The 24,523-nt window shown below is 40.9% G+C and overlaps 1 protein-coding gene across 1 annotated transcript in view; it reads left to right on the top strand.

Annotated features, from left to right (window-relative positions):
* SEMA3C (semaphorin 3C) overlaps positions 1-24,523 on the top strand; it is a 166,523-nt gene that overhangs the window by 84,603 nt on the left and 57,397 nt on the right. Inside the window, exons 3-6 of the mRNA XM_030559674.1 lie at positions 7,144-7,304; positions 10,043-10,105; positions 17,639-17,758; positions 24,089-24,179. Of these exons, the coding sequence (XP_030415534.1) occupies positions 7,144-7,304; positions 10,043-10,105; positions 17,639-17,758; positions 24,089-24,179 (435 nt within the window). The remainder of the gene's footprint in view (positions 1-7,143; positions 7,305-10,042; positions 10,106-17,638; positions 17,759-24,088; positions 24,180-24,523) is intronic.

Genomic DNA, 24,523 nt, shown 5'->3' with positions numbered 1-24,523 from the left:
GGGATGGTCTAGATAATACTTAGTCCTGCCATGAGCGCAGAGGACTGAACCAGAAGATCTCTTGAGGTCCCTTCCAGCCTACAATTCTATGAACTGCTCGCCTATCCATGGCAAAAGGTGGAAGTGGATTTATTTACATTCAAGTACTTGATTACAGTGTGCTATTATTCAAACTTTTATGAGGTTGATACCCTGCCTAAATACAAAAAGCAAGTCAGTGATTGGTAAACCGAAGGTCTACTTAGACAGATATGGTATTCTGGACATGATATTCAGCAACAACAGACCCTAATTTGCCTCAGAAGAATTCAAGGCATTTGCATGCAAATGGAAGTTTGACCACCACACCTCCTCTTCAGCATATTCTCAGGTTAATGAGAAAGTGGACTCAGCTGTGAAAACAGCTAAAAGAGTGTCACACAAGATTGTTTCCTCTGGTTCATAACTCTGGTTACCATTTTTGTCACATGAAATATTCCACAACAGCGGTGCCAAAACAGTCAAGCACAGGCACTAAGGGAACAAATGAGGGGAGACTTGTTGCAGCCAGAAGAATGGGCATGCCGAAAGGAGATGGCTAACAATCAGAGAAAGCAGGCACTAGCATATGATAAGTCAGACAAGGACCTACCGTCCCACAAGATAGGCACTCCTGTGAGGATCCAGTCATTAGAGAGACACCACAAGGAGTGGACTAAAGGAGTCATGAGGGGTGCAGTGGCACCCAGAGCATATGAGGTTATTATGCAAGAGAGATGAGTGATCCCAAGGAGCAGGAAAGATGAGCCAGCAGACTCAACACCAAGAGAGCCTACAGCAATACAGACTGGGTCATCATAGAATGGAGAGAAAGACAACCATCCACACGGCAACCCCACTGGGAGGGAGCAGACTCCAGAAAGGTATTTGGCTAGACAAGGACATAGGTGACAAGTAGACAGAGCTGAGTCACTTGTGGCAAGGTTGAGGAGACCAAACTATCTCAAAGACTACATAACCTGCTGAGTCTGTGGTAAAGACGAGGCTCCAACTCAGCTATGTGCTAATAATCTCTGGTCAAAGGAACAGAGTTGTGGGGGTCCGGGTATCAATCATTTGTTTTTAAGGTATATATTAAAATGTTCGTAAAACAGGGAAGATATATCATGATTAGTGTAATTGGAGATAGATAAGAAGAGCCCATGTTCCATGGAGGGGCTGTCATTGATGGGGCACTGGGGTACAGGATGCATATAGAGTTAGGCTGGAAGCATCTAAGCCATATGGATCGAGAGTGTTCTGCTAGTTCCTCTGGTTCATCTTAACCTGCATTCAACTTCGCTTTTTGCTGATGAAACAGAGTGGATGGTGGGTTGGGCAGAATGAGTAATGTGTAGGGATGGTAGAATGAGCTCGTCAAGATTTTTCCACTTCATTGTGGCCCAAGGATGAGGCATGTCGCAGGTCTCCTCCTCCTCCATCCATCCATTCTTCCTCTAATTTCATTCACAAACACATGTATCAATGCTGTGCCTGTGCTCAAGGGTTCCCTATGCACAAACTTGCTGCGACTGGAGAGAAAAGGAAGTCACTAATTGTCCTTTGTGCCTCACTGCAAGGGGTTCCAAACTGATAGCTTCACAGAGTACCCATATATACTAGAACCAATCCTGTCTCAAGAGGTTCTGCCCATGCTGTACCTGTTTGTGGATAAATAGAGCACTGCACGTTCCAGGACTGGTAATCCAAGTATCCCTTAATTCACTGTTAAAAAAGAATAATATAGTGCATCTTCTGAAACTCAAAATGTATGCACATACCACTCATTTTCATCTTCTGTCCTTTAATTCCTCTGTTTTTAATAGGGAAACTTTCTGGAGAGAGTCATTTAGTGAGGCAGATACATGTATATGTGGAGTATATCCTAGAACTCATACATTCTTAATGCAAGATAGCTGTCAACCTTTGCAGTTTCCCAAAAGCTCAGAATAGTATATGGTTCTGGGGAGAGAGTTCACTGAACATTTTGTTGTTTGTTAAAGGAAGGAGGGCTAAATAATCTGTTTTTAAGATAAGATTTCTAAGCGTGAATCAGATTGGTATTGATTTAATCATGAAAGCCAAGACCAAACTCACTGACCTATTTAACAGAGAGAACAAAGGTTACTCTTGTGTGGTTACAGCCAGAAGTTACTTACACATGGAATAAATTGTGACCTTTATTTTGATTGCCGTACAAAAATATTAAATACTCACAAAGTGCTAAGAGGCTTAACTTGCTGAGGTCTCATTCTACATACAGAGTTTACTGCTTTGGGGATGTTGGTTGAATTCCCAAATTCCCAAGGCAAGCAACAAGGTTTACTCTGAAGGTCAATAAATGTATAGACTTGATAATTTCAGATACAAGATCCTGTCCTTCTAAGAGGTTTTTCTTATGAAATATTGGGAGGTGCATTGGGGACATTATAGTGCAGTGGTGGGCAACCTGTGACCCATCAGGGTAATCTGATTGCGGGCTGCAAGACATTTTGCTGATGTTGACTGTCCACAGGGATGGTCCCCTGCAGCTCCCTGTGGCCACAGTTCACCGTTCCCAGCCAATGGGAGCACAGGAAGTGATGGCCTGCACGTCGCTGCAGCCCACCGCTTCCTGCAGCTCCCATTGGCTGGGAACGGCAAACCACGGCGACTGGGATCATCACCCAAAATGTCTTGTGGCCTGCAGATGACCCTAACGGGCCGCATGCAGCCTGTGAGCCACAGTTTTCCCACCACTGTTATAGTATCTTTCCATCACTGAGGTTTCAAAATAATAGTCTCCATGTAGTAGCATACTTTATCAAATCAAATTTTGTAAGGCTGTTTTGTGGCAAATTTTGTTTTGTCAAAAGACAGTGTATGGAACCATGATTTCCTCCCCACCTGACAAAAACCCACAGGAGGCCTGTGATTCATTCTTTGGCCTGAGCCCAAAGGAAGTACAAGTAACAAGCTTGTATGGGACTGTATCTCCTGTGGTGGTGGTTTACCACAAGGAGAGTCTTTCCTTCCCACTTGTGGATGCCTCTGACTTGTTTGTAAATGTAACCCTTCTGCCAGGTGAAGCCAGCAGCAACAAGGGCCGGGTTCAGTATCTAGGGCTTCCTTTTCAACAATACAGCAGAAAACTGGCTTGAGCCCACACCCAGTGTCCTGGGACAATTACACACCACCCTCGGGTGCCTCTAAGAGGCAATACTTCTCCTCTCAAAAGCACAGTCCGAGTGTAGCAAAAACTTTTAATAAAAGGAGGGAAGTAACTCAGCATTAATTTGGGAAAACACTACAACTAGGATTCATAAACACAAACCATGAGCAAAAGAGCCACCCCCAAGTAAGTTGGTCAGTGTCCTTTTCCCCTCAGGTTCTTAAGTTGAGCAACCCAACAGCCCTTTAACATGCCCGTCCTTCCTTGCATCCCACTCACAGTTGCTGTCCTTGGCCAGTGCAGCCCTGAAGTCCAGAGGTTCATCTGCAGAGTGCACCTCCCACCTTGGGTGGAAGTGGGGGTAACGAGGCACTTTTCACTCACCACAGCTCAGGCACTCGTTCGTCAGCCCGCTGGCCAATTGCTGCACCTCCCTACTGGGCTCCAATCTGGCTCTCTTTGCCAGCCACCCTGCTGGCCACTTGTCGCACCTCTTCACCAGCTGCCATGCTGGCCATGCTGCTCCACCAACCATCCAGCTGGCCACTTGTCAAGGTGTCTTCAGGGCCCCCCAATTAACACAGCTCTCAGTGATTTCAGGAGCCTCACTGTTGGTACACGCTGGGCAGCCTCTTGCAATAGAGACACTGTCCCAAAGTAGGTCTAATACTTACACCTCAGTATCAGTGATTTCAGCTCCACAGCATGTAAAAAGTCTCTCAATTAAGTCTAAATTAGCTCTTCTATTATACCATGGAGAGAAGGCAGGTCAAATGGTGTCTAGGATGCTTAAACAGAGCCCACCCTCTCTCACTCATTGGGCTTTGGAACCCATGTCCCCTGCCTAGTGAGTGCTGTTCAGTTGCAGGTGAGTACCTCCATTGGGGTATGCCAGGTACAGTTATGCTGCCCTCAGTTCACACAACAAAGATAACAACCTTTTTATTACTCCTGCCCCCATAACAAGAAGACTGGGGATCCAACACCAGCCACAAGTGATCATTTGGGCAAACAATCCCATCATGCTGAGCACCTAGACAGGGTGGGTGCTGGGATCAGCTCCTGAAGTCCTTTTCCACGGCTCACCACTAGATGTCAGGGAAGACCTCATTCAGACTCTTACATAGGGTAGGGTGGTGTCCTGTGGTATCCTTCCAGCCAGTGACCTGTTTGAAACAGAGTAGCTCTATAGCTCTCCACTTCCACTGCTTTTGCCTGTAACCACATGCCTTGTAACAAGAACAGTGCTGTAACAAAGAGCTTGAAGTGCAGGAAAATATAGATATCTCCTAATATGAGCACGAGAACCATGGAAAGGACATGTTCACTGCTTCCTGGGCCCCTTCCTTGAAAGTAGTCATTACCACCCTGACTCACCATGATACCATTCACAGTATCTCTGACTACTCTAAGAGGTATCATTAAAGGAAAGTTTGTACATTCTGACATACTGACTCACTGATGCTATAGTATGTACTTGCCTGTGGGAGTGATATCATGGAGCACAGTAATTCAGCATAGCAGAGGAATGTGATATTTTCATTGGGTACCTCTATGCGGTTGAGCTATAGCTCAGCTCTGATCGTACGATTGGTGAGAAGATTCAGTTTTACCTTACTGCAGCAAAGCAAACGCAATACAATGATTAAAGTAACCAGAAGGATTAATGAGAATGAAACTTCCATAATCTATTTGAAAGGTGAGCCTGAGAATTTTAAAGGAGCCCATGGGAGTTGAATTTTGGGACTTGGGTGCCTATTTCCCTTAGGTGCCTTGGAAAAGCAAACCATTATAGTTTCCACAGAGGAATTTTGAATGAAAAAAGGAAAAAGAGAATGGATTTTCAAGGGAATTAAAAAGTAAATTTGTTGATTTCACCTGTGTGACATGAACAATTTTCATACATGGTTATGAGAACCAACTTGATTTAAGCTATGAAGCAAGGAGTTTGAATCTTACTCATGAATAGTACTATTTTTAATATTACAAGATATACACTGGAGAGACACGCAGTTTCTGCAAGCTGTCACAGCTCCATCAAAGTTGCTAACTTACGCCAGAAGAGGATCTTCCCCATTGTCTCCAAGGTTACTGGCTAAACACCTTGAAAATTAAATGGGCATGAGCTATTATCTATCAAAGTTAATGTGATAATGCAAATCTTTTCTAATTAACTTGATTCTCTGTACTTATATCTGCAATACATATATGGAGGGCCCAACCCCGAAACCTTTGCTCACATGGATAATCTAGAGCTTGTGGAGAATTTCCCATCAAAACTGTTTTCAATGGAAACTTGGAATTTTGAGCTAAACAGAAGTTTTCTATGGAAAGTGTCTACTTTCTGCTGAAAATTTCAACTTTTTGACAACCCTCAAGCCCAAAAATCTGAAAATCAAAATATTTTTGGTTTTCTGACCAGCTGTATTATAGCCCCATTGATTCATTCTGACTGGTTGCTTCAGTAAGGACTAACGGCCAGATCCTGGAGCCTTTACTCAATCGTTATTCAGGAAAAACTCTTGTTAGAGATTGCAAGAGTACTGGGCAAAAACTAAGAACCAGATCTTTATCTGGAGTAACTACGTATAGATCCAAAGATGTTAATGGAGTTACACCACTTTAATCCAAGTACTTGGCTCTGAGTGATGGCAATGGACTTTGTCTTGAAGTGTGCAAATAAAATTTGTAGGATTGGGCAAATGGGGCTTCATTTTCAGAGGTCCTGTGCACCTGCAGCTGTCATTGTCTTCACTTGGAACTGTGAGTACTCAGCACGTCTGAAAATAATGTGCCTGTGGTACAAATACATCATTTTAGGTATTCAAAATAGGTCCTTTTACTTTTTAAAGCTTTACTTTCCCTTCTCAAATATTAAAAATATATCCCCTACTTTACAATTAAATATAAAATAATCAAAGTGGAGGCCAAGGATTGGCTGAGTAAGGAGAAGAAGGCTTATCTTCTTATGTTGTTGGCAGTGTTGTAGTTGTGTTGGTTCCTAACTATGAGAGAAACAAGATGGGTGAGGTAATATCTTTTAGTGAGCCAAGTTCTGTTCTGAAAGAGACAAACTTTCAAGCTACACAGCTTGTCACTTTCACCAACAGAACTTGGTGCAATAAAAGATATTAGCTCACCCACCTTGTCTCTGTCTTCTTACAGCAGTTGTCTCTCCAGAACAGAACAGAAGAGCATTGGCAAGGCGATGTAGGGTTGTTAACATTGCAAATGCTTGTGCTGTTCCCGTAATGGGCATGAGTGTGCACCATTGAATGCAATAAGAGTTTTGGCATTTACTTCAGTAGGGGATGGATGGGGTTTATCTGAATAAACAGATGAGTTCAACCTACAAGAGTGACACAATAGCTGCTGTCCCATTAAAAAAAAGAAAGAAAATTGGCTATTTGTGTTTGATTTCATAATTAGATTTTCTTTTAAACTAACCATAGCCTGTGAAAAGTAGTTAACATTCATTATGGGGAATTAGGAGAAAATTTCATTTTGTCAAAAACAAAGAAGTACCTTTCCCTTAAAAATATATAGGCAGCCATTCTCAGTGAAATCCTCTGTTAGGAAAAGTAACTGAAATGTTTTTATGTAGCTTTTATTGATCTTTTTCTGTCATAAACTTTATAATGTATTGAGTCCATTATTTAATTTTATATACAGTCTGCCTTAAAAGCTAAAGCTGTAAATAATAACATCCATTAAAATAGTGGAGTTCATTAGTTGAATGGATAAATCAATGACTGATTCTTACTTACCTTGTAAATACCATTCACTTAAACTTGGAAAGGAATATTGGTTTTAACTGAACAATAGCTTTATTGCCAACAGCTTGGTATAATTTTTTTCTGTTGTTATTAGCTATACTTATATTCAAACGGTCTTTTATTTAAAATAAGATGCAATTATAAAACTAAGAAAAGCAACTGAATGCCTTTGCTAACTTGTGGTACTCACTATTACAGAGCTGCAGGAAACCAAGACCTCTGAATATTATCGTATATCCCACCACCCACTCGATTACAGGATATTATTAATGGATGAAGATCAGGACCGGATCTATGTGGGCAGCAAAGATCACATTTTGTCTTTGAATATTAATAATATAAGCCAGGACCCTCTGAGTGTAAGTTCAAAAGTACTTCCAGAACCCAATATCATTTTTCTGCATGCCTTTATTTCTAAGGAAAAAAAATGTGTGTTTCATTAGACCAGCAGTAGACAGAAGTCCAGATCCATACCTCATTGAACAGTTAGTACTTGTTTGATGTGTAATATGATATGAACAAAACTTTCAAATGACTTAAAACACTTCATTCAACCTGTTTACTTGTTTTTGAGTCATCTGCGTAGTGGCTCAGTCTCACAAGGAGCACCTTGTATGAGGTGACTGATGTAAAATTTCCACTCGTCTCAAATATTTGAGAGTATTCAAAGCTGCAGCTTTAAAAGAACCCTGTAAGCAGCATGAGGATATTTTTTGTAACTTGTCTCCTTTTTCAGGCTGTGTGAGGAAAATGAATAGGATAAAGTGTCTTTAATCTTATACTAGGTTTGTTTTATTTTCCTACAATAAAGAAAGTCCCATAGCTGAAGCCTGTCCTCTGAACTTTTTTGCTTCTGTTTTATAATCCTTCCCATTTTTGTATGGTAGGGGAGTGATCTATTCCTAGTTTCAGAGACATAACGCTAATCCTGTCTCCTTTGCAGTCCCTCTCTATGCTGTCCTCTCCTTTCAGTTATTGTAACACTCTTTGCTCAGGCCATCACATCCATCTGCTCTCTATATTCCAGCACACGCAAAATGTTCATGCCTTCTCCCTCAGCTGTATGGAAAATGCAGTGACATCATTCCAGTATTTGGAAGCCTCCAAAGGCTTCTGTTTTACTTCCAGAACCTGTTCAAATTCAGATTTCTGTAAAATATACTTAATAGATCTTGTCACTCTGATAAAGAACACATATCTTGTCTCCCTGATAAAGAACACATATTTAATAATGCGATCTTCAGTCTGGCAGAGAAAGGTATAACACAATCCAATGGATGGAAATTGGAGCTAGATAAATTCAGACTGGAAATAAGGTGTGAATTTTTAACAGTGAGAGTTGGCATCACTGACAATTTTAAAATCAAGATTGGATTTTTTTTTTTAAAAGATCTGCTCTAGGAATTATTTTAGGGAAGTTCTGTGGCCTGTGCTTTACAGGTCAGACTAGATGATCACAATGGTCCATCTGGCTTTGGAATCTACACTGATTAAACCTCACTGCAAACTCATGTGAAAACCTGTTTTCTTTCTTTCTTTTTCTGTGTATGTCAGTCTTCTCTCAAACTGCTATTTATTCTATGAAGTGTTTGGGTGGATGTGTAGATAGATAGATAGATACATATGCGTGCACATATGAATGCAAGGAGCATGCTTTACAAAATAATGTTGCAATGCACTGTAATAGTAAAATGAAACCAGAAGTCAGGGTCTACATACATATACCCATAGATAGCGAAACAAAAATAAAAACAACCAAATAAAAGTAAAAGATATCACCATACAGTTCTGACAGATCACATGACCTCCCAATGTTAGGCTGCTTCAAACTGGAATCTATCCAATATCTGCAGGATTGCTACTTAATTTTTCTTTATAGTGGCTGCCTTTTGTTACTCTTGTGTCCCTGGGAGATCCTGTTCAACATGATCTATTTTATGTTGTGATTCATTTGTTTAAATGTCACTAAAAATCTGTTGAAATAATATTATTTTAATATAGGAAAGATGCACAGAAATGAACCATTAGCTAAATACATTTAGACTCAAATCTGTTATCACAATGCTCATTTTATTGTTCTGATATTGCCAGTGGTATCTTGAGACAGAATTCTGATTTACTTTTCCTTATCAAGCTAACTCACTTATGAAGAGTATAGAGAGTATTTCTGTATTACTGCCTTTTCTGTTTCAAGATCAGAGTTAATGATGGATGAACTTTAAAAAACACCAGAGTTTGAGTACGGTTTGGATAAGCATTCAGAGCTTGAGGTGCTTATCTGAAAGTTATCTATACCTCCAGAATCTGCTAAATTCAGCTGGTAATTTTAAGAGAACACATTTTCTCATGAGATATCCAGCACTTCCGCTTCTGATTCCAAACAAGAAACACTGTAATAACAGCCTTTCTTGCTGTATTTCAACACTTCCGATTCCAGTCATGGACCATCCCTGGAAGTAGCATAAAGATATGCAACAGTTTTTATTAATACAAATGTATCCTTTATTCAGACATTTCAGAACCTCAGAAAAGTTTTAGTCCTAAAGTTCTTTTGTTCAGTTGTACAGAACAGCAAAAATTCAGAGGGGTTTGTAGTTTGTCCAGGTTGGTTAACTGATCCTTAACTGGAGTAGCAAACTTTAGGCCAGATACTCAGTATAAACCAGCTTGTCTCCATTGATTTCAAGGGAGCTACACTAATTTATTACATTTGAGGATCTGGCCCATTATTTTCAGTGTTGTACCCTAAAATACAAAGCACTCATTTACCATTGTGTTTATGTAAAAATAAAGTTTTATAAAAGAATAAAAGCAACAGTCTTTTAGGGCCCATATTTTAAACGGATGCATGTCTAATCCAGACTTGTGGGGAAAAGTAAAACTCTCTTTACTGCTTAAACTGGATTTCTGTCAGAAAAATATGTGGAGGAAATAATTTTCCCTAGCAAAAAGGTATGAAATCTGTAAAAATATTGACTTTGTCAACTCAGAAATACCTTGAAGGAAACCTGTAGCATAAACTAGGTGGAGTGATGAATGTTGTATATATTCAGCTAAAATTATGTAGTTCTTAAAATTATTATTTCTTTCCAAATAGATTTTCTGGCCAGCATCAGCAATCAAAGTTGAAGAGTGCAAAATGGCTGGCAAAGATCCTACAGTAAGTTTTATACACGCACACACAATTAAATATTTGGCCATTGAGTCAGAGCACCTTGAGTGCAGCTGAAAGCAAGATGTAAGGGGTGGGGGCTTTTCTTTTTTAATACTCTCCAGACCAAAAGGTAAAGTGAAATTCTGGAAAATGAGAATATTTACATAGTATATGTCTTCATAGTTTGTCTGAAAAAATATGTACATTGCTCACTTTCATAACTGGATTTAGGATTTTTGTTTTGTTTTGTTTTTTGTTAGTGATGGATAGCATGAATAATGTTTGTTCCAAGTATCTCCTGGAGAATATATTGTAGACTGCTGAGCTAATGATAATGTCAGTGCCTGGACTAGCTCCCAGATAATATTTAGTCTTTTCTATGGAAAGAATCTTTGTGAATGGGCAGTGGTTATTCTGCACATTCCAACAGCACACAGCGTTGGTCATAAACCCCCCTCCACACACTTTTATTAGTTCTCTAAAACAATGTTTTAGGCAAATATCTGAGAAATAGTAGTGCTTCCTTAAAACATGTAAATTTGACCACAGTCCTGTTGGTGGGTCCAGGGGCGGCTCCAGGCCCCAGCACGCCAAGCGTGTGCTTGGGGCAGCAAGCCGCGGGGGGCGCTCTGCCAGTCGCCGCGAGGGTGGCAGGCAGGCAGCCTTCGGCGGCATGCCTGCTGAGGATTCTTTGGTCCCGTGGCTCCGGTGGACCTCCCGCAGGCATGCCTGCGGAGGGTCCGCTGGTCCTGCGGCTTCGATGGAGCCGCGGGACCAGCGGACCCTCTGCAGGCACACCTGCAGGAGGTCCACCGGAGCCGTGAGACTGGCGACCAGCACAGCACCCCCCGCAGCATGCCACCATGCTTGGAGCAGCGAAATGTCTAGAGCCGCCCCTGGGTGGGTCTGTGCAGATCCTGACTTCACTGTGAAGCCATGTGCAGGTGTAGGCAGGGCCTACTCCAGGCACCAGCTGAGCAAGCTCGTACTTGGGGCGGCAGATTCTATGGGGCGGCATTCCGCCTAATCCTAGGGCGGCATGGTCGCTTTTTTGTTTTTTTGTTTGCTGCTCCTGCCGCCCTGTAGGGGGCAGCAGCACAGAGGAGGGGAGTGTCCTGCAGCAAACTCGGCAGGGCAGCCAGCATCGTTCCCTCCTTGCCAACCGGAGTGGAGTGGAGCTCTTCTGGCAGGCAGCGTGGCGGTCAGGGCCGCGTGGCGAGAGCCCCGCTAAAGCGCTGGCCGCCCCCCTTCTCTCTCTCCTCCCCGCTCCCTCCCCTTCCCCCCATTAGACCGGGCGCGCACTCTGCAGCACAGGGAGTCCCCTGGCTCTGGCCGCCCTGTATAGTTTTTTGTTTTGTCTTTCCCCTGCTTTGTCGGCCACACCATTGTTTCTCTCCCCACCCCCGCCACTTACCTGCTCCAGCCACACCGTTTTTGTGTTGTTTTCCCCCCGCTTTGCTGCTCCAGCCATGCCGTGTTCCCCTCCCCGCTTTGCTGCTCCAGCTGCGCCGTGTTCCCGCCCTGCTTTGCCGCTTAGGCCACTCCGTGTTCCCCCCCCGCTTTGCCACTCCAGCAGCGCCATTTTTTGGTTTTTTCCCCCTGCTTTGCTGCTCCAATGGCCCTGCCCCCTCCTCCTTTTTTTTTTTTTTTTTTTTTTTTTTGGCTTGGGGTGGCAAAAATGCCAGAGCCAGCCCTGGGTGTTGGTATCTGCCTACCTTCCTCTCATTGCAGGATCAGATACTAAGGCCTGTATACATTTGCTTGTTTCACAAGAAAATTGTTGTGGTCAAACAAATAGCAACATTTGCTTTTCTCCTCAATCTTAAGCAATGGGGAGATGCCACACCCCTTATTGAAATGATCCCAGTCTTCACTTACATCATCTCCTCAGACACATCTATTTTTCCATAAAAGAGTTTAAGCACCAGAGTTACTAATGTGACACAAAGAAAATGTTTTTTCCCAGCACCAATCTTCAGGAGGCACTTGGTTGAATTCTATTTTTACTGATGTTCTAATCCAGAGCTCAGCAAAGTCAAGAGAAGACATTCTATTCATTTTAATGGGCTTTGGATCATGCTTTCATGCTAGTTTAAATACAGGATCACACCACTGATGTTCATTAAAGTGGTCCTGGAATTATGCATTATAAAACAAAGAATATGCTTTTGGAAACAATGGCCTGATGCAAAACACTTTGATTTCTATGGGAAAACCCCTTTTGATTTCAATGGACTTTGGAACAGGTCCAGTGTTACCATATTTCAGGTACATATACAGCTTGAAAATATTTTATTAGCTGCAAATTTCCTAATGCCAAATTAAATGTAATGGTGACATTAAATGCTCATTCCAGGCACTGTCATACTAAAATAGTGAGCTCACTAACCAAAATTAGACTTACATTAAAATTATGTTTTCCTGAGTCTATTATAGTTCAATGTACTTTTGATTATGGAAAAGGAAAACAAAATATATTGGACCTACTGGAGCATAATGGAACATAGTCTTTTCAATAGAACTCTAGAAAATAATATATTCTAGTGCTCCACAGCAACAAAATAATTCTTTAAATAAATAACTAGGGTTGAGACAGCAGCTTATCTGTTTTTCCTTTCTGTATGATTATAGAATTGAAATATGTGGCTTTTCTTAAGGCATTTATGTCCTCTGCTACATTTAAGTAGTTCTTTTCATAGTTGCTATTACAACTTGCAACAGCCTGGATCTATTAGCTTGTTAAACTGCATTAAACAGAGAGAATACAACACAGAGCAGTATATAATTGCATTTTAAGAGTTATGGGTTGGTTTAAGTTTTGGCATTTTTTTTTTAATATCGAGAGATCATCAGTCTTGTTCAAGTCTCCAAACATATAGTGTCCATTTTTGCAGCAAGAATATATCACAGCATGGAAGGTGCTTTTGCCTTGAGTGCAATATACAAAATGTGTGCTCCATGGGAAAAAAACAACAACAACAAAACCCACAAATCTCTATCTTCCAAGGAGCTTCTTTCAAAGTTGATTACTCAAGAGTGAGACTTTTATAGAAGTTTTCCATGATGAAGCGTCTTGGGATGCTCTACAGTGTGATTAGCAATAAAGGCCACATTGCTAAACACAGCCTCCGTTTTTGCACCTGAAATTGATTGTCTCTGCATTCCACTACAAGCCCAATCAAGTATTTAAAATATGAGAATCTTATCATTTGCACTCACATTTAATTTCACCTGCTTTTTGCATCTGTCATTCATTGTAGATCCAATATTGCAGGTACAAAACCAAAGTCTTGGGTGAAGACACTTTAAATATGTGATCCGAACACGAGGTCCACCCTGAAGAGTTAATAAGAATTAAAAGTCTGTCCAAACATGTGACTAGGAAGTTAAAGAGCCAGCCTCTGCTTCCACTGAAATCAGTGATGAGTCTGATCTAAAGTTCAATGAAGTCAATTGTACTCTTTGCCATTGACTTGTTTTTGGAGTGCAGTTGTGCATTCTTAATTTTTTAAATAGTCAAGGGGCTGGATTTTCATCTCACTTGCATCTGTTTTACATTGATATTATTCCACTTAATTTGTTGGAGATACTCTTCATTTACACCAGGGGTGGCCAACCTGTGGCTCCGGAGCCACATGCAGCTCTTCAGAAGTTAATATGCGGCTCCTTGTATAGGGGCTGGAGCTACAGGCACCAGGTTTCCAATGTGCCAGAGACTGTCCATTGCTTAACCCCTGGCTCTGCCATAGGCCCTGCTCCCCACTCCACCCCTTCCCATCCCCTCCTTTCAGCTTATCATGCCCTCGCTCCTCCTCCTCCCCCCAGAGCCTCTTGCATGCCACAAAACAGCTGATTGGTAGGTGCAGGGAGGGAGAGGGAGGCACTGATTGGTGGGGCTGCTGGTGGGTGGGAGGCGCTGTGAGCAGGTGAGGGGGGAAAAGCTGATGCGGGGCTGCTGACATATTACTGTGGCTCTTTGGCAATGTACATTGGTGAATACTGGCACCTTCTCAGGCTCAGGTTGGCCTCTCCTGATTTACACCATTGATAATGAGCTCAAAGTCCAGTAGATCCCAAAAAGCCAATGCATAATAACTAATTGATTGCCAATGCAAAGAGTTACATATGCAAATGCAAACATTTACTTCAGGCAATGTCTAGAAAAATGAGCAATCACTAATATTCAGACATTAATGTCCCTCTTGGTGAAGGTTTATACAGTAAGTCCACAATTCAATAGGTATCAGCACATATAGGATAACACAAATACATTCTCTAGTCCCCATCAGAATCTTAGCCATTATATTCCATTCCTGTTGAATACCAGTAATGTTAGCTGAAAGTCAAAATTCTAGTAGGTAGCAGATTGTAATAACCATTATGGAAGGATGTGAATATCTGAGTTGGAATGATTATATCAGAGACATCCAGAAATTCTGGAAATATTTCCCAAGTATAAAAAATCTGCATCTACTACTGAAGAGATATGGAAAGCCAAAATGAGGCTTAGCTTAATCAGAATTCCCAGTCTCTTTTCTAGAGGCCATGGCTATGTATCAAAATTTCGAAAGGAGGGAGAGAAATGATACCTTAGTCAATGTCTGGAACCAGCAACTTGTAGCTCCATTTTAACAGCATTTATGTATTTTTGTGTGAGTCTAAATAAGTCTGAATAATATGGTAGACATGGAAGAAAAATGAAGAGTGATTTTACAAATAGATTAGAGAGTGTCAGATACACAGAAGTAAAACTCCAGTCCATGTCACTTAAAGTAATTTTGGTAAATGCTGGATAATACTGGATATAAGAGAGAACCATGAAGGACACAAGCTGAAAGGGGAACAGCAGAAATGGAGATGAGAGGGAAAAGCCTACACCCTGTCAGCTAAATATGACAAAATCAGTCAAGTGCAATTCCTGTCAAAGCAATTTAAGATTCCAAAGAATTCACCCTGATTTCATGATTATTGACATTATTTGCAGTGGAAATACCCAGTAATACATGAGCTCATGACAAACCATCATCAGCACTGACAAATTGATCATTTGCATTCCCAACCAAAGCTGTCTTTGTGCTAGCATGTAACCTCAGACAAGTCAGACTTTAAAAGAAAATAAAGTAACATAATAGCTAGAAAGGTCAAATAAGATACTGAAAAGATAAGTGTTGCTGAATCAAAGTTCTTCAGGTCCCAATACTATTTTTTTTAAAGGGGGTAAGTTACAATGCCCGTTTTAATGGGATGGGGACTGTAAGAGAATCACCCTGATTAATCATTTATAAAATCATAGGGAGAGTTCATTGGCACTACACTGGAGAATATTAGACATCAGCAAAGGATCAAAAGAACAATTTCAGAATTGGTTCCATGACCTCATTCTGTAAGGCAAAATTAAAATCTCATAAAATCAGCATTGAGCCAGATTGTGTAACTGACCTGTTAATCACCACAGTGGAGAGATGAGGGCACAGTAAATGTTAAAACATGAGCTCACAATGCTGTCCCTAAAGGAATGTCAGATTCCTCTAGCTATCTTCATACCCTGGCTGCAGATAACTGTGAAAAGAAGACACAATAGTACTGGAGGGGCTTTATCCTTGGTAACAGTAGAGAACAAGCCTGTGTTACACTCAGGTACTATTCATCAACCCATAGACTCCCTGTCTTACTCTCCAAGGAGCTTTTTTATAAGATTACTCAACACATAATCCTTTATGTAGATCTGTTGCAGTAAAGCCCCCACTGACATGAACAAACATGAAAGCAGCATTCTGCCTTCCTGCCATGAAGTTACATGGTGCATATGAGCCAGTAGTGCGTCTTTGACTAGCTCCTCTCCTCCTCTTCACCCACAGCACAAGTAGACAACACTGAGATATTTCCTGTGCAGGACTGATTTTGACAGCCTGACCTCACAGCAAAGCAGATCTTGAGGTGCAGCAGTGACTTATTAGATGTGGGGAAGCGGAAGGATGTAGGGACAGCTCTCAGCTTTAGGAAAATTGTCTATTTTGATAAGGCTCCCATAATAACTCATTTAATGCCGTCACAGTTAAATCTCCTTGCTGTTTGCTGCACAGCATTCCTAATGGGGAATCTTTTATTTCCACCAACACAGAGCTCCTGACAGTTATATAACCACTTTTTGGGTGCCTTTATAAACAGGTGTCATAGCAGAGTGCCATTATATATTGGACTGAAAATGTGAACGTCTTCAAATATAAATAAAATGTGCAGCCTGTTGAGCAAGGATTAGCTCCAATGATTAGCAAGGGAGTGATTGATGGCATAGGTTCCAGCCCTGGTCACTTTGCACACACACAATTCTCAGAAACTTCAAGGAATGTTACCCAGTTGAATACGAGGGCAGAACTGGGATATTGATTACTAAAAATATGGAAAAGAAACATCTGGGTACATGACCTAATCTAAAGTGCAGCAACAGCTGATCAGTGTCAAAAAAAGGGGGAATGAAAGGAAAGAGGTGCTAGGAGGAGAATAGGAGGGAATGCAGAGCAATGCTGATTTTACATGTACATTTGCTCTATGTATGCCGCTTAGAAATTGTTAAAGCAGGTTTTCAATACGGGGCAACATTTTACATCCATTGGGGATTTGCTTATGTTATGAGGCTCTTATTATTTTGGAGGGAAGTTGTCTAGACAAGTAATATGGGCTGTTTTTTTCCAATGACTTCCACCTTTGAACTGGTGATGTTTAACATCAATAACTGAGAAAAAGAATGACCTATTTGCAGAGATTTCCTTGAGGGCACTTCAGATTAAGAACAAAAGCCTGCTCTCCCTTGGGGCCCTGATTCTCCTTTTGCAGGGTATGGGTAACTCCCATTGAAGTAAATAAGATTTATTCCTGGCCTGTGGGGAAAGGATCAGGACCCTGATATACTGTGGTTCTCTGAGCAAAAAGAGCATTTATGTATTTTTGTGTGAGTCTAAATAAGTCTGAATAATATGGTAGACATGGAAGAAAAATGAAGAGTGATTTTACAAATAGATTAGAGAGTGTCAGATACACAGAAGTAAAACTCCAGTCCATGTCACTTAAAGTAATTTTGAAGCTGAACATGGAGAGTCCTCGGTTTCTGCATACTTCATGCTGGCCCATCCATGGCAATCCAGCGAGCAGAACAGGCTGGAAGAAAGGGCACAGGCATGGCTTGTAGGTCTACAGCTATGTAGCCCCACTGGCCACAACTCCCTGTGGATTGGAAGTGAAGCAGCCATAGCTTTTCAGATGAGAACAAGAGTCCCTTCTCCAACCCCCAACATTTGCACAAAGCCTGTTGACTGAAGGTTTTGGACAGGGATCATGGATTTGGCTCTATACAAGCAATGAGAAAGGAAGCAAGGGAGTTTGTCCTAACTCATGAGACTGATTGCAGCAGAACATATTGTAATAAACAAGTTGACAAGGACAGCGTTAAAATTATCAGCTATTCCTGTTCCTTAGTGTTTCCCAACATTCAATAAGTTTTGCCTGCATGCATATTTATTAAGTCTTTTTCCTTCCCTACAGCATGGCTGTGGAAATTATGTACGTGTGATACAGACCTTCAATCGCACCCATTTGTACGTCTGTGGGAGTGGAGCATTCAGCCCAGTATGCACATACCTCAACAGAGGGCGCAGGTCTGAAGTAAGTGTTTTCATTCATTGTTCACATGTTCTCTGTGGTGGATATTTTTAGTACTGGGCAAATACACTTATCCAAAGAGGATGAGTCTGGAAACTGGGCCTGGAGATCTCATGAGATTACTTTCTCCAGTCAGGCTACAAATAGCACAAGGACAGCCATTCTTCTGGTTTTCTGACACTTCTTTTTCCAGTCCCAGCTGCTACCAGAGAGCATGGCATGCATAAAAGTAGAAAATGGTTTGATAGCGTTAGCCTCACTTCAGACTTTGGGTCAGAAAAAGCTCACTTCAGACTTTGGGCTAAGGTTTGGCTAGTTCTCATTTTATCTGAACTGGTTAATTCATTCCTAATTTATCATCCAAAATTGCAAATAAATAGCAGTAGAAGAAAACTCAGTAAGGTCCTTCTCTTATTCCCTAGTCCTACAAGCATTTATCCATGGGAGTAGTATTGTTAAGTTCAATAGAACTACTCCTGTGGGCCAGGTACTCACAGGTGTAAGTCTTTGCAGGATGGGGACCTACAATCCTGAATGTGCAATCTCTATTTGGGTAGAACTCCTAATAAAGCCTCATCGACAAGAAAAGTTTTGCCTGAATAGATGCAGCAAGGTTGGGTCATCGATTATTAGGATGAGAGCCTCAGTTGGTATAAAACTGCTTATTTCCACTGATGGCTCCAATTGAGATATGCTGACTTAATTCCTAAAAACCACTGAAGCAACTTACTTTACATCTGGTAACAGAGAATTCAACAATTAAAGGGTTAAGTATCACAGTAACTTTCTAGTCTTCTTGTGACAAGTCTAATTGTTCTGTAAAGTTTACCATCCATCTACCATTTTAGAAAGATTCCCCTTCACACTCCTGTTTTGTTTTGTTTTGTTTTTTATTTTTCCTTCCAGGCAGCACAATTTGTGCTACTAAGTACTACTTGTCCTCCTACATTTTAAATCGTAAACCATTTTCTCCTTCCCGCATACTGCACTGTCATGGAACAATAGCTAGCCAAAACACTTCTTGTAAAGAGCAGCCTCTTAGTACATTACCTGAGTTAGTTTGCCTGCTTTCAATTGCATTGTATTGGCTAAATATGTATAAGCCCAGATATTTCATAAATGCATTTTCCAGACTTCATGATATCAAAATGAATTTTTTTGTTTCTATACAAATGTAGTAAGCAATAAATGGAATAGGGAAAAGGAAAAAGGAAAGTTCTTATCTGAATCCTGGCACTTTGGTAGAATTTGGGCCAGACTGACTCTTAAGGGCACAGGAAGGAGCAGTATGCCTTCCTGCACATGGAGAAATGGCTGTGCTGCAGGGAGAGGGCAGACACTGCTGGTTAAGTTCTGCCAGGGGAAGGCAGCTGTAAATATCTGTTTCTGCTTCTATAGAAGTCCATGTGGGTTTGACCACTGATTTCAAAGGGAGAAGACTGGGTTTGAAATCCTCAACCCTCAAGTACAGACTGTTTGGAGGGGCTACAAATCAGTGCATCTCCTGGAAGACTTTGCCCCATCCTTCAATGGAATGGTCCCAAGCATTTTGGGGGAGCATTGGCTGGCTCCAGGCCCCCAAATAGACTGTGCACTTCCTCTCCTAGAAGACTGCCTACCACTGGGGCTTAGGAGCCTGGATTCAACAGCACAGAACCGCTGGGATGAATCTCTGAAATTAATGGATCTACTCTTCTGCTCTCAACTAGTTAGGAACTCTCAGTAATACCATCCTGGTGACAGTCATTCTAATTTAATTTTATCAGGAAATTAATTTTAAAATTGAAAGTGATCCCATCTGTAGAATAATCAATATGATATATTTTAAAACGTATGTAGCCATTTTACCAAGCACTACAGAATTATTGACTGGTTTCAGAGTAGCAGCCGGGTTAGTCTGTATCCGCAAAAAGAACAGGAGTACCTGTGGCACCTTAGAGACTAACAAATTTATTTCAGCATGAGCTTTCGTGAGCTACAGCTCAGTTCTTTGGATGCAGAGAATGGAACACACAGACAGGAGATATTTATACATACAGAGAACATGAAAAGGTGGAAGTATGCATACCAACAGGAAGAGTCTAATCAATTGAGGTGAGTTATCGTCAGCAGGAGAAAAAGCTCATCTCAATTGATTAGACTCTTCCTGTTGTTATGCATACTTCCACCTTGTCACGTTCTCTGTATGTATAAATATCTCCTGTCTGTGTGTTCCATTCTATGCATCCGAAGAAGTGAGCTGTAGCCCACGAAAGCTCATGCTGAAATAAATTTTAGTCTCTAAGAGTGCCACAAGTACTCCTGTTCTTTTTACAGAAATATTGAATCTGATGATTTCTTTGTTGTCAGAAATGTGATTTCACTCTTAATAACACATGAGGCTTCAAGATGATGAAGGATGTTAAAATTCTGAAGTTTAAAATAAAGATACACGTCTTGGAGAGTAGCGTTGGCTTCACTTAGCTCGTCTCTGTAGCTGCCTGCCTATGAACAATTGGTTAAATAAACTGCTGTCTCAGACGTCTGGCGTCTGTCAGACACTTGACTAGGCATTGCATTCTCATTGCTGGTACTGTACAGGCCAACAATAGCAAAGCACTTTAAAGAGTACAGATTTAAATTCAAGTATTTCCCTCTGCAAATGCCTAATTAGGAGAGCTGAGTGAAAAATTATGTCATGCTGATGGGACTATTGAGAAGTTGTGTTTCCTTTGCTTTTGCAAAAACCATGATTTCACCTCAAATTTATCACTGTTTTCCACAAACAAATGGTTGTTTTTGCAGGTGTAGAATTGCTATTTTAAACAGGCACATCTATTTCTGCTGCAAACACTCCTTGGAAACCATAAAACACCACCCAGCATGACAGCACCATAGTCTGGCACTCATGGGAGCCAGGTCTCAGATTTTGGTTAGTACATGATTGCAGTAAGAGGGCATCATGTTCCCAGCTAGAGATCGATCCCTCACTGGGGAGGCAGTATTTGGCCATATCTGGTTAAATTGTATTTCCCTGTCACAGTTTATCAAAACACTTCTTTGCTTCCCTTTCTCATCCTGTGCCTTGATACATTGACCAAAGGAAAATGTTCTCTGCAGAGCTGAATGCCGTTCTTGCTATCATAAAATGTAGACTTGTGTTAAACTCTCCCCGTTAAGAACAGGTGAAGAAAAGGCTAATCATTTGCAGAATGTGATTACTGTGAACTTAACCAAGTGTTATTCTAATATCAGAGTGGGTGCAAGTAGAAGCAAATGTTATGGCTGTGTGGATTTATGATGCACTAAGAAAGAATAACTTAACACATTTGAAAAATATATGTGGTCCTGCGGCTTCTGGCAAATTGCCAGTGCAATGGTTGGGCATTTTGGAGTAGTGTACAGTAAGCATAAAATACTAATATACATTAGTATGAAACAACATATTCATTAAGAAAACAGAGAACATAGCCTTATACTTAGATTTGAAATTTTATTAACAAGATCTGTCTAATGACTATAGTGATGGGTTACATAGATAAGATTCCATAGCGATAGATACATAGATAGATAGATAGTAATGGAATTTGGGAACTTGCAGCTTTTAGTGAACATTTAAACTGTCTCAAGTTAGTAGAGACCAAATTTATTACCCTCAGATGGTTGTTTAGTGGCCTGTGTGGCATCTAGGTGCCATCATGCTTGGTCTTATTAGGGAAGGAATAAGTAACAAATCGGTGCTCTTGTCAAGCTGTCTTACAGCGGCTCAAGAGCGTGAGTACCAACTTCAGGGTAGACTGTTAAGAAGCAGGGTATCAACCCCATATTGCTTGTGAGTTCTATACTTAGATTTTGGCAACACATTATCAAGTGTGAACTCATCAGGCACTATATTAGCTTGAACATGGAGTCACAGATAGTCCCCTTGGGTAGTCTGATCTATCTTGCCAGCCAGATAAGCTTACCTTTGTGATAGACAGTCACTTACACCAAAGATCACCTAAACCAAAGATCACAGCAATATTCTGGTTACTCCCAATCCCAAAAGACCAGTCACTTACCCCGGGTCATTTGCACTTTAGATCTCACACCAAAGACAACACTGGTAGCCAATCTTATAATAAATGATCTGAAGATTTATTAACTAGGAAAAAGAAATAAATGAGTTATTTACAAAGTTAAAGCAGGTAAACACATATACACACAAATGAATTCCTGTCTTAAGTTTCAGAGAGCAATAGAAGCTTCTATGTCCTTTAGGGCTAACCCAAGCAAAGCACTGGGGATCTTTTGTATATGCTTAGTAATCCTTGCCACTCAGAGTCTAAGCAGCATAAAAAAAACCATTTTTCCTTCTTAGGTCTTTTTATCCCTTCCCTACTTCTCTTTGAGTTGCAAATTCAGCCACTGGGAGGAATTCAGTTGTATGTCTCCTCTTCCTAGCAGGTGGGGGAGCAATCAACAAAGTCTTTTGTCCTTTGATGTTCCACAATGGTTTGTCTGGTGTCTATGGGCCTTCTTTTGTTGGGCAACTGTGGTGCTGCTTCCTCCCTCCCCAGGCTGCAGGAACACGGAGTGTGCTGCTGTCGAGAGCCATTGCCTCCTTGTGTGTGTTTAATGTGCCCCTCCAAAAGCGATCAAATTAAAATTTCTGCTCGTGCCCCTGCAGAGCAAACACTTGAATGTTACCTTATAAGATGGGATACAGATGTTATAAGTGAGATTATGGAATGCTTATAAATTGCTGCCTGTGTTGAAGTCTGAACACTAAGTACATTTTTATGACTCTAATACATATTTAACAGTACTCACACACAGGTGAGCCATACTGGTTCCAGCTATGTATTTGTCAATGTTCAACTGAGACGTAGGGGGCCTTGGCATGAGCTGGCACCTGGTCTGCCAGTGTCACATGACTCATTCCAGTTTCTACTTGATTGGCATCCACATCACAAAAACTTCATTCTTATTGGCTTTCTTATGAGTATTTGTGATTACCTGTTTCTGGTTGGGACAGAAATAGCCTCAAATCTGAATTGGCACTGTCAAAACTCATCCTCCACTTGTGAGGTAACTTCCTTCTCTTCATGTGTCATCATATATTGCCTGCATCTGTAATTTTCACTCCATGCATCTGAAGAAGTGAAGTTTTTACCCTCAAGAGCTTATGCACAAATAAATCTGTTAGTCTTTAAGGTGCCACAGAAATCCTTGTTATTTTTGTGGATATGACTAACATAGCTATCCCCTAATATTTAAAATCCTTTCTTATCCTTGCAATTATTTTTCTGGTTCTGGCTGGAGTCAGTAAATTAAGAGGGACACCAAGATGGGGTGGGAACACAAGTTAACCAAAGATTGCTTCTGTTTAAGGAACAGGTAAAGGTCCAGATTGCTGCTTCTTAACCTAAACACCATTTTTGAATTATAGTGCTGTGCATGACCTATACCATCTAAACAAGATTGCTCAGTCGTCTAACAGCAGCAAGAGATCAAGTCCTACACTTGCTTTTGTTATCTATAAGACACCTACCACCATAGTGACTGAGCAATGAGTGTAATCCAAGAGACAATGCTCTGAAGAAAATGTGTGTGCTTTAGGAATTATTTTGGATGAGGTGTAAGGAGATGGGCCCAGATTTTTAAAGCTGTTTAGGTGTCATTGCACTCAGTGTTGCAATGTCTAACTGATTTAGAAGCCTAAGTCTCATTTTTAAAAAAGATTTAGTCACTTAGAAGTCTAAATGCCATGGACTGTTGATGGAATTTAGATTCCTAAGTGCCTAAATCCCTTTTGAAAATGAGATTTAGGATTCTAAATCAGTTAGGCATTGTGACACTGAGCACAGCAACATCTGAATAGCTGTACAAATCTGGGCCATTATGATTTATAATATGACAAGCTGACAATGAAAAGAGAGGCTTGCATTCTCAAGTACTCAAGTAGTTTATTGCAAGTGTTTTAGCCTAGGCCTCTGATATAAATACCACCATGAATTCATCAAGTAATTCATAGGTCATTTCAAGACTATAGAAAAAATGTCTGCAGATGTTATTGCTGACATATAAGCTGGGTGGACCACAGACAGAGCAGCTCAGCTAAACTCAGAGGACACTTCCTACATCTGAGAGTGTATTGCATTTGTAATTACAGTGAAAATAATTGGGTACAAGTGAGAAGATAATGAAAACTCATCATAAGACAGTTTTATTGTAAGTAGTAACGCAAAAACCCACACCAGTGCAGACTATTTTTATTGTCGATAACAACACAGGAAAAAAGTCTTCTCTGACTTTATTTTCATTTTCTAAGGTTTCTAAACATCAGCAATGACATGCATGTCTATATTACAGGAGCAAGTCTTCATGATCGACTCCAAGTGTGAATCGGGGAAGGGGCGCTGTTCTTTCAACCCTAATGTGAACACAGTATCTGTTATGATCAGTAAGTAAAATAACCAAAGATCCTGGCGGCTTAAATCATTATGACTGAGCAGAGTGTGAAACGACGGGGTGTCATAAACAAATGGAGCACAGGGCACAGCCCGTAAAAGGAAACCATTGTGTTCATACTGCTTGTCAGGCGTCTTTTGAAGGTCTGCACGGAGCTAAGCATGGATGTGTGAAGGAAATGCAGAAGGAAGCAGCAATGAGGGAGGGAGAGAGGGAGGTATAGAGAGCAAGAGGATGTCCCCTTTTCATTTTTCACATTTTCCCAGGGTTCAACTTTTTGACTTCATTCATCATGGCCAGTTCTTGTGTCTCATTGCCATGTAGTTAAGGAAGCAA

The sequence above is a fragment of the Gopherus evgoodei genome, chromosome 1, assembly GCF_007399415.2.
Source record: "Gopherus evgoodei ecotype Sinaloan lineage chromosome 1, rGopEvg1_v1.p, whole genome shotgun sequence".
NCBI classification, from domain to species: domain Eukaryota; kingdom Metazoa; phylum Chordata; order Testudines; family Testudinidae; genus Gopherus; species Gopherus evgoodei.
The sequence above is the reverse complement of the archived record's forward strand: the minus strand, read 5'-3'. Positions and strand labels throughout refer to the sequence as shown.